This window comes from Haliotis cracherodii, unplaced genomic scaffold (genome assembly GCF_022045235.1).
Source record: "Haliotis cracherodii isolate W230 unplaced genomic scaffold, xgHalCrac1.p SCAF_40, whole genome shotgun sequence".
NCBI classification, from domain to species: domain Eukaryota; kingdom Metazoa; phylum Mollusca; class Gastropoda; order Lepetellida; family Haliotidae; genus Haliotis; species Haliotis cracherodii.
This window is the reverse complement of record NW_027266298.1, coordinates 1,655,001-1,667,500: the sequence shown is the minus strand read 5'-3', so window position 1 is coordinate 1,667,500 and position 12,500 is coordinate 1,655,001. Positions and strand designations below refer to the sequence as shown.

At 44.0% G+C, this 12,500-nt stretch overlaps 1 protein-coding gene, 3 non-coding genes and 1 pseudogene across 4 annotated transcripts in view; all 5 read left to right on the top strand.

Moving 5' to 3' along the window:
• LOC139441490 (U2 spliceosomal RNA) overlaps nucleotides 1-115 on the top strand; it is a 194-nt gene extending 79 nt beyond the window's left edge. The window contains exon 1 of the small nuclear RNA XR_011651581.1: nucleotides 1-115. This exon is cut by the window's left edge and continues 79 nt beyond it. This is a non-coding gene — a small nuclear RNA (U2 spliceosomal RNA).
• A 1,604-nt stretch (nucleotides 116-1,719) lies between these two features.
• Nucleotides 1,720-1,902, top strand: LOC139441476 (U2 spliceosomal RNA; annotated as a pseudogene).
• Nucleotides 1,903-8,599: 6,697 nt separating this feature from the next.
• LOC139441551 (U2 spliceosomal RNA) lies at nucleotides 8,600-8,784 on the top strand. Its single transcript, XR_011651624.1, has one exon. It is a non-coding gene; the product is annotated as a U2 spliceosomal RNA (small nuclear RNA).
• Nucleotides 8,785-9,757: 973 nt separating this feature from the next.
• LOC139441506 (U2 spliceosomal RNA) lies at nucleotides 9,758-9,950 on the top strand. The gene has a single exon (XR_011651587.1). It is a non-coding gene; the product is annotated as a U2 spliceosomal RNA (small nuclear RNA).
• Nucleotides 9,951-11,121: 1,171 nt separating this feature from the next.
• LOC139441441 (uncharacterized) overlaps nucleotides 11,122-12,500 on the top strand; it is a 1,485-nt gene continuing 106 nt past the window's right edge. The window contains exon 1 of the mRNA XM_071222356.1: nucleotides 11,122-12,500. This exon is cut by the window's right edge and continues 106 nt beyond it. Within this exon, the coding sequence (XP_071078457.1) occupies nucleotides 11,122-12,500 (1,379 nt within the window).

The following is a 12,500-nucleotide window of genomic DNA, read 5'->3' as shown; positions in this document are numbered from 1 at the left end:
TTAAAGGTTACCTGCATTGTGTTTTGTGTACTGACTTTTACTTTTTTCCCAGGTCTACGAGTGGCATCAATCTTTTTAAGATTGTGTGATCTTAAGTGGTCTCCACTCTTTCTTCACCATGGCCTACACAGCAGCACTGAACATGGGACCTATTCCAGAAGAGTACCTGGACACGGAAGCTGAGGCTAGAACAGTCAGGATGTATGTTACAGCCAAGTGTTCGACTGTCCAGGAGTATGCTCAGTTCTTGAAGAAGAATGTGCCAGGATTCAACATGCAAAAAGTCTCTGGGATATGGAAGACAGAGAGATATGGACAAGTATTCTTAACTTTGTGTTCCAAGGAGGAAGCGGATCGATTACTCCATCTTCAGTGTATGACAGTTGGAACAGAAAAAGTGTTTTTCTATGAGTATGGGATATACTCAGTGTCCCTGAGAGTGCACTGGCTTCATGCCACAGTGAGATCTCAATTTTTGAGTCAGTTTTTTTCCAAGTTTGGAAAAGTTGTGGAGGTGTTCAGAGAATTCATGGAGATAGACAAAGTTAAAGTGTTCACTGGTGTAAGGATTGTGAAAATGGAACTGTCGGATACTGAAAAGGACAAGATCCCCCACATCGTCAAGTTCGGGGAGAAACAGTCTATGCTAGTAACAGCCCCAGGGAGAATGCCTATTTGTTTGAAGTGCCACGCCGTAGGTCACGTGAGAGCCAAGTGTCCGAATACTGGTACAGAGAAGGCCACAGAAATACTTCCTACAGAAGACGATAAGGATAACGCCCATTTGAAGAGGAAGCAGTCAGATTTACTCGTGAGCGCAAAGAAAGGGAAAACTACAACTGTGCATGAGGACGACACCCCTTCCCAGATGGACTCTGCTATGGCAGTGATGGACATGCCTGGGGAGGTTGTCAGTGAGGAGACAATTCAAGGATCAGAGAATGAATCACAAGTACCAACATCTATGCCAAGTTGGGCGGAACAGATGGACCAAAAAGATGAAGAAGATACTAGTCCATCAGATGATGATGATGACGACATGTTGAGTGTTCCGAGTGTGCACAATTCAGATGTAGAGGAAAACCGAGACAACACGGTTGTTGTAACTGTCCCAGAGAGAAAGAGGGCGTCGAAGGAAATGAGAGCAATTCAAGGAAGCAGAGACAGTGCTCAGAAAACATCGTGGGAAGTTGACATAAGAGTGACGAGGACAAGTAGGGAATATCCAGATGTAAACATTTACATGCAAAGTTTGAACACTTTTGTGGAGGATTGCATGAAAAAGGGACCTGAGAAGGCTACAGTACACAAGAGAATGTTACAGACCATCGTTGAAAACAAAGTGCGGAACCAACCATACAACTATGTCATTCCCCCGGATGTACCTTACAAAAACTTTACAGTAACAGTGACAGTATTTGATTTAGTCATGAGTGCAAAGAAAAAGTGAGAGATTTGGATTTCACTGGAAACTTACTGTGTTACATTATTGTGTTCATTATGATTTTTCCTGGAACCGTGTGACTCACCACTAGCTACTACCAGACTGATAATCCATTTCTAGCCATTAACTCTCAACAGTAAATCTGTTGTGTATTTCCTCTTTAATAATTATCACTGTTATTACTGCCACACCACGATCTTTGTGATATTTTCTTTTACAGTGGTGTGGTATACCTTCATGCGCTGTCCGCGATTGTACTAAATTCTGATTATTAAATTCTTTTTATGCAAACGAAAAAAAAGTATCTGTTCTTATCAGCTTAATATCTGATACGTCTCCTAATGGAGACATCGATATTAAACTGATTTTTAGAATGGGATGAGGTGCCACAGGGCTTGCTCCGCCCTCATCACGGGTTGACCCGGTATTGCAGTACCTCCGGGAATGGCCCACCACTCATATTTCAATCAAAAATTAGAACTCTCAGCTTTGCCTACATCTTCACATTCGTCTTATTTGGCACTGCCGCTCCGTTTTTCGCCCTTAGTTCTCAATAGATACCATATTTTATTACTTTGAAACCTTAGACATATACCTGTTCACACGTGCAGTCCGTCCCTTAACCACACCAACCCCTACAAGTTTGTAAAAGTAGCATTTTTCAACTTTCAGCTACATACAGTCCCCCGTAACCAAGGCCGTCGCCCATGACGCCGCACGCCGGATATGACGTCTAGACAATCACTCTGTCACAACAACAGTCTGCTTCGTCCCTACAAGACGTTTTCAACGTCGCATCCCCCCCTAAATAGATGTTTAAAGAACTACACACGCGCCTGACGCGTCATTACACTTTGTGCAAGTGAGTTCATTTTCCAATATTCATTACAGTTCAGTCGTTTTTTTTGTCTTCAATGCAATTTTCCATGCAATTCATTCATTTTTAGCTTTGCTGGACACCTTAAGTATCTTTACCTTTAGTTTATTTAATACATTGGGGCAATTTGGATGGGAATGTCACTCTTACCCACGCACGACTCTGTCAAAGTCGGGCCCAAGCTAATTCAAGCTGGCCTGTCTCCCCTTGCCTCCCCGACTCCACTCATTAAGTCCTAATGTCGCGGCCGGTATTCACGTTGGACTGGGTCGCTGCAGGACGTTTACCCAACGTCTGGCCATGCTTTATCGGCGCTCTCTTTATACATAGCAAAATGGGTCTATTTACTCCATTTTTACATTGATCAAAGACGCTGAAAATCTCCACAAACGTCTTGCAGTCGGCTGTCGCACTCGTGTGCTGTCAACATTTTTACAGATTTGCGCCTGTAATATTGCTGGCCAATGATTTTAAGCGCTTCATGTAAATAAACAGCCCCTAAATGGTATGTTGTGTCAGTAGATGTACTTTGGCGGCGCAAGCCGGCAGCCGGCATCGCTTCTCGGCCTTTTGGTTGTCTATCAAAGTGTGGTATCTGATATTACATTTTTTGAAGCGAGAAACTAGAGTCCCTTGTAGGGTGGTTGTGTATCTCTTTGCTTGTTGTTGTTGTTGTTGTTGTTGTTTAATTCTCTTTCACATCTGCAGGTCTACTGGTGGGCATCAGTCACTTTTTAAGTGGCTGTGTGACCTTCGGGTCTCCCCCTACTTTTCCGGAATGGCATTCCATGCAGCGACTGTGGCGCCCAGTGTCCCTGACCGTTACCTGGACAAAAAGCGCTGTTCCTGCACGGTACGTCTGAAATCTGTTGTAAAGACCCTTAATCGTGAGGATGTTTTTGACATTGTACAATTGGCCTACAAAGGGATTAAGGCCACTGAAATTCTATCCATATGGAAAACGGAAACTTCCGGGGTGTGGTTTGTTACTTTTAAACTGGAGAATCGTGCCCGCCTGCTACTTCTGGCTGGGTCTGTGCTGTACAGGGGCGTAAAAGTTGACTTTTCCCCTTATGATAAGGAGATTGTGGACCTTCGCATCCATTGGATACATGGTGTTGTTTCTGATCGTTTTTTGGATACATATTTTTCCCGGTATGGGACCGTCTTGTCCATTAAGCCTGAGACGATGCTGGTTGGAGGAGCTCCCATTCAGACTGGTGTGAGGACCGTGCAGCTCCAGATTGACAGTACCAAAGGTGAGAGTGTTCCATACATCGTCCGCCTCGGTGACCGCATGTCCATGTTGGTCACCGCCCCTGGTCGTCTCCCTGTGTGTCTGAGGTGTTATCACCTCGGTCACACGCGCCCTGACTGCCCTAAAAGTTGGCAGAATAGACAAAAGTTGGAAGGGCCGGGTCCTAGTGCTGCCCCGACTTCCTCGGTGGCCCCGTCTAGCCCTACACCTCGTGTTGACATGGCAGAGACTTCTATTGTGCATTCAGATGATTCCATGGACGTTGCGGTTGACACTGTGTCTGTGATTGACTCTGTTTGTGAGGGTGTCGTTGAGGGTGGGAGTGTAGATGAGGGTGTGGGTGCGGGTGAGGGTGCTGGCAACAGTGGGGGTGTTGCCCCTCCCGTCTCCTATGCGAAGGCTGCCTCTCTTGAACCCCTGACCTTTGACATTTCCCAGGATGATTTGGGGTCACAGGATGGGGCCGATTCCATCATTGCCGATGTTGATTCCCAAACGTGGACCCTTGTAAAGCCTAGGTCCAGGTCTCGGTCTGTTTCGCGGGGTGGCTCAGCGGGGAAAAAGCAGCGGGTGTCTTCTATCCCTCCTGGGGTGGCGGATGCTGCGGCTGCTACTCTCCATCGTTCCCCGTCTGGGTCTCGCCGGTCCGGGTCTGGTTCTAGGATTCAGATAGATGATCCCCCATAATTCCTCTGCCATGTTTTCCTTCCCTTTTGATACCGATCTATGCTATATCCATCACTTACGAGACTGGCTCATGATTTTGTTTTCGACAGCCTGGTTCTCCCTGCATAGGGAGTGTACTTTTTCTTGTGTATGTTTCTGTGTTTTCGCGCTGGCTGTTCTGAGTGTTGACTGTTACTTACGTTTTGCTTTCCGGGGGGTGCCAGGAGTCCTGTGGGGGGTGCAGCTCTTGCATTCTGGGAAAATTTTCACTATATGGGTACCTTGTTTTTGTGGTATTTGGGTATGTGTTATTTGCATAATTTGTTATGGTTTTCTTTTTTCAGCTTTTTGGGGGTGTTTCGGCTTCTCTTTTAATTTAACAATTGTTTTGCAGTTTAAGCATCTTTGTGGTAAGTTTTATTTTTCAATTTTTGATGTGTTTAGGATTTGTTTGATGTTTTTGTTTTTTTCTGATGGGGTTTGTTTGCATTGTATTTTTCTGTGTTGTGCCTCTTCTCCAAGCATCCCTTCTTATGTATAGTTTCGTTTCACTTAATTGTAATGGCCTTTTAGATGATCCTACTAAATTAAATCTCTTGTCACATGCTTTTGTTACTGATGGCATCGATTTTTTGTTTCTTCAGGAGACCCATGTGTATAATTTGGCTATTGCTAAGTCTTTTGAGTCGAAATTTAATGGGAAGGCTTTTTGGAGTTTTGGGAGCAATTTCAGTCGGGGCGTGGGGTTTATTGTTTCTTCCAAACTTAATTTCATTGTTGATTATTTCTATTTTGATTTCGAGGGGCGTTTATTGGTTGTGGATTTAATTGTTGATGGGTATGGTCTCCGTTTTATAAATCTCTATGCTCCCAATCTCCCTGCTGATAGAGTTGTGTTCTTCCGTAGTGTTGCCAAATATTTGGTGACCAACAAATTTGTTATTTTAGGGGGGGATTTTAATTGCGTTCTTAATGCATCTTTAGATAAAATAGGTGGGAGGGCTTCTGTTCAGGCCGGGGCTAATCTTCTTAAGCAATGGGTCTCTGATTTTTCTCTCTTTGATGTCTATCGCTCCAAATTTCCTGGTTCTGTGGCGGTTTCTTGGCGCAATACAGCCGGCGTCGGATCTCGTCTGGACCGTTTTTATGTCTCCTCTTCCCTTCGCTGTTCTCTTGTGTCTGCGGACATATCTCCATGTAGTTTTTCTGATCATGATTATGTGTCGTTTAAGCTGAAGGATTTTGCTGGCATAAGTTTTGGTCCTGGTTATTTTAAATGTAACAATTCTTTAATGAATGATTCGTTTCTGGCCTTATTTGCCGGATTTTGTTCAAATCATGTTCCCCCTTTGGCTTCTATTACTTTGGATTGGTGGGATGCTTTTAAATTGGAAATTAAGGCCTTTCTTCAATTGTTTGCGAGTGTTCATAAATCACAACAGGCATCCCTTCGTAAGGAATTAGTTTCCGATTATAAGTCTTTATGCCAAGCTGAATCTTTACATCCTGGACTCTATTCTGACCAACTTGCGGCTGTCAAAAAACAACTTCATGATTTGGAAATCTTGGAATTCAGGGGTAATTTAGTCCGATCTAAGGCTAAGGACCTCGAAATTGGTGAACGACCTTCCAGTTATTTTTTACGCAAGGAATCACAGAGAGGAAAACGAAAATCTATTTCTTCTATTTTAGACCCTTTTGGGAATAAGTTGTCTACCTCTCGTGAGATCATGGGTGTTTTTGTTGATTTTTATAGCGATCTGTTTGGTTATGAACCCATTGATGATGAAATTTGCGATCAATTCCTTGCTGATTTACCTACACTTGATTCGGTTGATTCGGCCTCACTGGAAGGAGATATATCTCGTGATGAAATTCTAAACACCCTTAAGGCTATGGAGAATGATAAATCTCCAGGTCCGGATGGGCTTACTAAGGAATTTTATGTCTCTACATTTGATGTTCTTGGTGATGTTCTTCTACGTGTTTTTCAGCTGTCTTTTCAGGAGCATGTTCTTCCTGCCTCTTCTAAAACTTCTTATATTTCTCTCCTGTGTAAAGATATTAATAATGCGGACAATGTTCGTAACTGGCGTCCAATTTCTTTATTAAATGTCGATGTCAAAATAATCTCCAAATTGTTATGCACACGTTTAGGCAAGGTTATAGGCAATATCGTGCATTTGGATCAAACTTGTGCTGTTCCTGGCCGATCTATTCATGATAACTGTCATCTCATTCGTAATGTGCTTGATTATGTGGATCAGAAAGATCTGCCTTGTGCTTTTATTAGTTTAGACCAGGAGAAGGCTTTTGATAGAGTCTCTCATCAGTTTCTGTTTCATGTCTTGGACGCTTTTGGCTTTGGTCCTAATTTCAAAAAATGGGTCAAAATTCTTTATACGGACATTTCTAGTGCGGTTATAATTAATCAGCACATTTCACAGCCATTTCCAGTAACGAGGTCTGTCCGTCAGGGATGTGGGTTGTCCCCGTCCTTGTATGTCTTAGCGCTAGAACCTCTTTTAGGCTATATACGCAAAAAGTCGCAAATTGTGGGTATTAAATTACCAGGTACTGATGATTCAGCAAAGATATCTGCTTTTGCTGATGATGGGCTGGGGTTTTGTACTTCTGACGCTTCTATTGGACATCTTTTGGCTGCTTATTCCTTTTATGGTCAAGCGTCAGGCTCCAAATTGAATCTTGCAAAAACTCATGGCATTTTTGTTGGTAAGTGGCGCAGTAGGTCGGATCACCCTTTTGGTATTTCTTGGATCGAGCATTCAAAAATTGTTGGAATTATGACAGGCAGGAATGTCAGTGCGGACGATCAATTTCATCCTATACTATCTAAATTTCGGTCTGTTTTAAATGTTTCCAAGGGGCGCTCTATTTCTATTTTTGGTAAAACTGTTGTGTGCAATGTCATGGCCTTATCTAAGTTGTGGTACCGTGGGGCGGTAACACCTTATTCTAAACATTACGTCGAACTCTTTCAGAGGGAGACTTTTCGGTTTATTTGGAACTCCACTGCTGAACCCATTCGGAGGTCTGTGTGTTATAAATCTGTTTTAGATGGGGGCTTGGGTGTTGTTCACATCCAATCTAAATTATATTCCTTTTATTTACGTCATATCCAAGCTCTTTTACTTCATTCTTCAGCTAAGTGGACGTTTTTTGCAAAGTATTGGTTAGGTTTGTCTTTACGCCACTATTGCTCTGCCTTTGCTTCTAACCTTTTTCCTCATTCTGCGACGATTCCTATTTTCTATCAGCATTGTTTTTTGGCTCTTAAACGGTTTGAGGCCGTTCATTCTAATTTTCTGATAGATGTCTTTCGGTTTACTTCTAAACAGTTTTATGTCTATTTATTGCAAACAGTTGTGGAAAATAAAATTGAGTTGTTGTATCCACGTATTCCTTTTCGTCACGTTTGGTTAAATTTGCATAATCATTTTGTGGATCCACTTTCCAAATCTGTCAATTATCGTCTTGTCTATGATGCTCTCCCTTTGGGGTATACTCTTTATGCCCGGGGAATGTCTGTCACTCCAAACTGTCCTCTCTGTCGTATGGCAATAGAAACTTCTGATCATCTTTTCGTCTATTGCCCGTGTGTTGATGTGTTGTGGGATATCGTTTTCAAGTGGTTAGATTATTTATCGTTTGGGCTCTTGAAAAGAAATCATGAAGTAATTCGGTTTTCTTTGATACCGAAAATTCCAAATTCCCATCGGAAATCGCTCTGCCTTTATCTTTTGACTTTAACAAAATATTCCATTTGGCTTGTTCGGAATTCTAATAAATTTGAGCACAAAAATTTGAAAGGAAATGATATCGTGTTACGTTTCTTGACTCTCCTTAGGACACGTATCAGGGTTGACTTTTGTCGTTTTTCATTTTCTACTTTTTCTGATTATTGGCTTTCTTCTTCGTTCTTTTGCTCTCTTGATGCTCATCGTACCTTAGTTTTCCATGTGTAATCTTATTAGTGCTTCTTCTGGCTATTACCTTGTCTTGTTTCACTGTTATCAAATGATGTTGCTGTCCATCTTTTAGCGCCTTACTTTGCTTGTCTGTCCATTGTAACCGCAACCGTAATTGCAACTCTTACTTGTGTTTTGTTATTGCTGTTGTTGATTGTTTGTAGCTTCTTTTGCTTCCATTGTATTACTGTTCTCTTACATGTACTTCATGTTATTCTGGTTGTTTGGTTCTGTTTAGTGTTTCTTACCTTTTCTTCTTCTTTAGTCTTGTTTCTGTTAGCACTGCAGGGTCCACATCTGTGATACCTTTAGGCGACCCTGTAGTGACAGCGCTGTCCGCGCCTGTTCAAAATTATGTTTAGACAATAAATTTTATAAAAAAGAAAAAAAAAAGTATCTGTTCTTATCAGCTTAATATCTGATACGTCTCCTAATGGAGACATCGATATTAAACTGATTTTTAGAATGGGATGAGGTGCCACGGGGCTTGCTCCGCCCTCATCACGGGTTGACCCGGTATTGCAGTACCTCCGGGAATGGCCCACCACTCATATTTCAATCAAAAATTAGAACTCTCAGCTTTGCCTACATCTTCACATTCGTCTTATTTGGCACTGCCGCTCCGTTTTTCGCCCTTAGTTCTCAATAGATACCATATTTTATTACTTTGAAACCTTAGACATATACCTGTTCACACGTGCAGTCCGTCCCTTAACCACACCAACCCCTACAAGTTTGTAAAAGTAGCATTTTTCAACTTTCAGCTACATACAGTCCCCCGTAACCAAGGCCGTCGCCCATGACGCCGCACGCCGGATATGACGTCTAGACAATCACTCTGTCACAACAACAGTCTGCTTCGTCCCTACAAGACGTTTTCAACGTCGCATCCCCCCCTAAATAGATGTTTAAAGAACTACACACGCGCCTGACGCGTCATTACACTTTGTGCAAGTGAGTTCATTTTCCAATATTCATTACAGTTCAGTCGGTTTTTTTGTCTTCAATGCAATTTTCCATGCAATTCATTCATTTTTAGCTTTGCTGGACACCTTAAGTATCTTTACCTTTAGTTTATTTAATACATTGGGGCAATTTGGATGGGAATGTCACTCTTACCCACGCACGACTCTGTCAAAGTCGGGCCCAAGCTAATTCAAGCTGGCCTGTCTCCCCTTGCCTCCCCGACTCCACTCATTAAGTCCTAATGTCGCGGCCGGTATTCACGTTGGACTGGGTCGCTGCAGGACGTTTACCCAACGTCTGGCCATGCTTTATCGGCGCTCTCTTTATACATAGCAAAATGGGTCTATTTACTCCATTTTTACATTGATCAAAGACGCTGAAAATCTCCACAAACGTCTTGCAGTCGGCTGTCGCACTCGTGTGCTGTCAACATTTTTACAGATTTGCGCCTGTAATATTGCTGGCCAATGATTTTAAGCGCTTCATGTAAATAAACAGCCCCTAAATGGTATGTTGTGTCAGTAGATGTACTTTGGCGGCGCAAGCCGGCAGCCGGCATCGCTTCTCGGCCTTTTGGCTAAGATCAAAGTGTAGTATCTGTTCTTATCAGCTTAATATCTGATACGTCTCCTAATGGAGACATCGATATTAAACTGATTTTTAGAATGGGATGAGGTGCCACGGGGCTTGCTCCGCCCTCATCACGGGTTGACCCGGTATTGCAGTACCTCCGGGAATGGCCCACCACTCATATTTCAATCAAAAATTAGAACTCTCAGCTTTGCCTACATCTTCACATTCGTCTTATTTGGCACTGCCGCTCCGTTTTTCGCCCTTAGTTCTCAATAGATACCATATTTTATTACTTTGAAACCTTAGACATATACCTGTTCACACGTGCAGTCCGTCCCTTAACCACACCAACCCCTACAAGTTTGTAAAAGTAGCATTTTTCAACTTTCAGCTACATACAGTCCCCCGTAACCAAGGCCGTCGCCCATGACGCCGCACGCCGGATATGACGTCTAGACAATCACTCTGTCACAACAACAGTCTGCTTCGTCCCTACAAGACGTTTTCAACGTCGCATCCCCCCCTAAATAGATGTTTAAAGAACTACACACGCGCCTGACGCGTCATTACACTTTGTGCAAGTGAGTTCATTTTCCAATATTCATTACAGTTCAGTCGTTTTTTTTGTCTTCAATGCAATTTTCCATGCAATTCATTCATTTTTAGCTTTGCTGGACACCTTAAGTATCTTTACCTTTAGTTTATTTAATACATTGGGGCAATTTGGATGGGAATGTCACTCTTACCCACGCACGACTCTGTCAAAGTCGGGCCCAAGCTAATTCAAGCTGGCCTGTCTCCCCTTGCCTCCCCGACTCCACTCATTAAGTCCTAATGTCGCGGCCGGTATTCACGTTGGACTGGGTCGCTGCAGGACGTTTACCCAACGTCTGGCCATGCTTTATCGGCGCTCTCTTTATACATAGCAAAATGGGTCTATTTACTCCATTTTTACATTGATCAAAGACGCTGAAAATCTCCACAAACGTCTTGCAGTCGGCTGTCGCACTCGTGTGCTGTCAACATTTTTACAGATTTGCGCCTGTAATATTGCTGGCCAATGATTTTAAGCGCTTCATGTAAATAAACAGCCCCTAAATGGTATGTTGTGTCAGTAGATGTACTTTGGCGGCGCAAGCCGGCAGCCGGCATCGCTTCTCGGCCTTTTGGCTAAGCTCAAAGTATGGCTTAGTCACTGGTTGAGTGTCATTGCTTGTCACTGTGGCGATTACAGAGTATTGGATGTTTTTGCATTGTTAATCTGAACTTCTTTTTCAAGGTCTACGAGTGGGTATCAGCTTTGGCTGTGTGATCTTCAGTGGTCACCCCTCACCTCTCCTTCCCTGCCATGGCTTACAGCTCTGCCGTGAATGCTGGACCAGTCCCGGAGCAGTTCGTGGATAAGGAGGTCGAATCCCGGACTGTGAGGGTGTATTCGACTGCTCGTTTTACCTCTGTGCCAGACTTTGCTCGCCTGTTAACTACTGCTGTGCCTGACTTTGCCTTGACTGATTGTGTGGCCATATGGAGGACGGAACGCTCCGGCCAGGTGTATGTGACTTTGAAATCTGTTTCTGTGGCCCGTAAATTGCTGGACTTGAACTGTGTTTCCAATGGAGTTGAGAAATTGTACTTTTATGCCTATGGTGTCTTCATGGTTCCCTTACGGATCCATTGGCTGCATGCTACCGTTACAAGTGACTTTCTCAAGGATTTCTTCAGTCGTTATGGTCGTGTGTTGGACGCCTTCCGGGAATTTATTGCTGTGGATGGTGTTAACATTTTCACTGGTGTCCGTATTGTACGAATGGAGCTTACGGATGCTGAACGTACGTGTATCCCTCATATTGTGCGGTTTGGGGATAAGCAGTCCATGCTTGTTACTGCACCGGGTCGACTGCCTATCTGCCTCAAGTGTCACTCGGTTGGTCACGTGCGCGCCCGATGTCCTGGTTCGGATGTACCTACCCCTTCTACCGGAAAATCTACTGTGGCTCCTGCTGTTCCTGACGTTGTCGACCCTGATGTGATGGACGTGGAACCTGTTGATACTGTTGTTGCTGGCTGTGCTAGTGTCGTTTCCGTTTCGGAGTCTGTGGCTGGTGCTGTTTCGTCGGATGTCCGACCCCAGGATGTGGTTTCTCTGCCTGAGGACTGTGTTGTTGATGGGACCAAGGACGACAGTGACATGGACAGTTTGTCAGCCGATTCTGACGTTGAGCATGACGATGCCGTGGTGTCTCTACCCGTTGTCCCTCCTACCAAGAAGCAGTGTACTCGTGATCTTCCCGGTGCTGGAGTGTTTGAGAAGAGGACGCAGGTTGCTCGTGTCTCTGTGTCTCCTTCTTCCCCCGTTAGTTGGGCCGATCAGCAGTCTCAGTCTGACGTTCTGCTCGCTCAGATCCCTCTGGACTCTCTCGGTGGTGATAGTGCTGGATTTCCGCCTCTGCGTCGTGGTACCGTTAGTGCGCGTGGCCGTCCGGTTGCTCCCCCTCAAGTTGCCAAGGTGGTTTCCCCGTCCGGCTCTGATTCCGATGAAGAGCGTCTTTGGTTCTTTAAACTCCATGTGTCTCCTAACTCGTCTGGTGCTGGACTTCAAGTGGAAGTGGACACGGGCCATTGGAATGAATGTGTTCTCGATTTCCCTAAGGAAGGGCGTGAGAAGTTGAGGGTAGCTGTTGGGAACGTTCTTGTGAAAAAGGTGAACTTTTTCCGTCATCGTTTTCC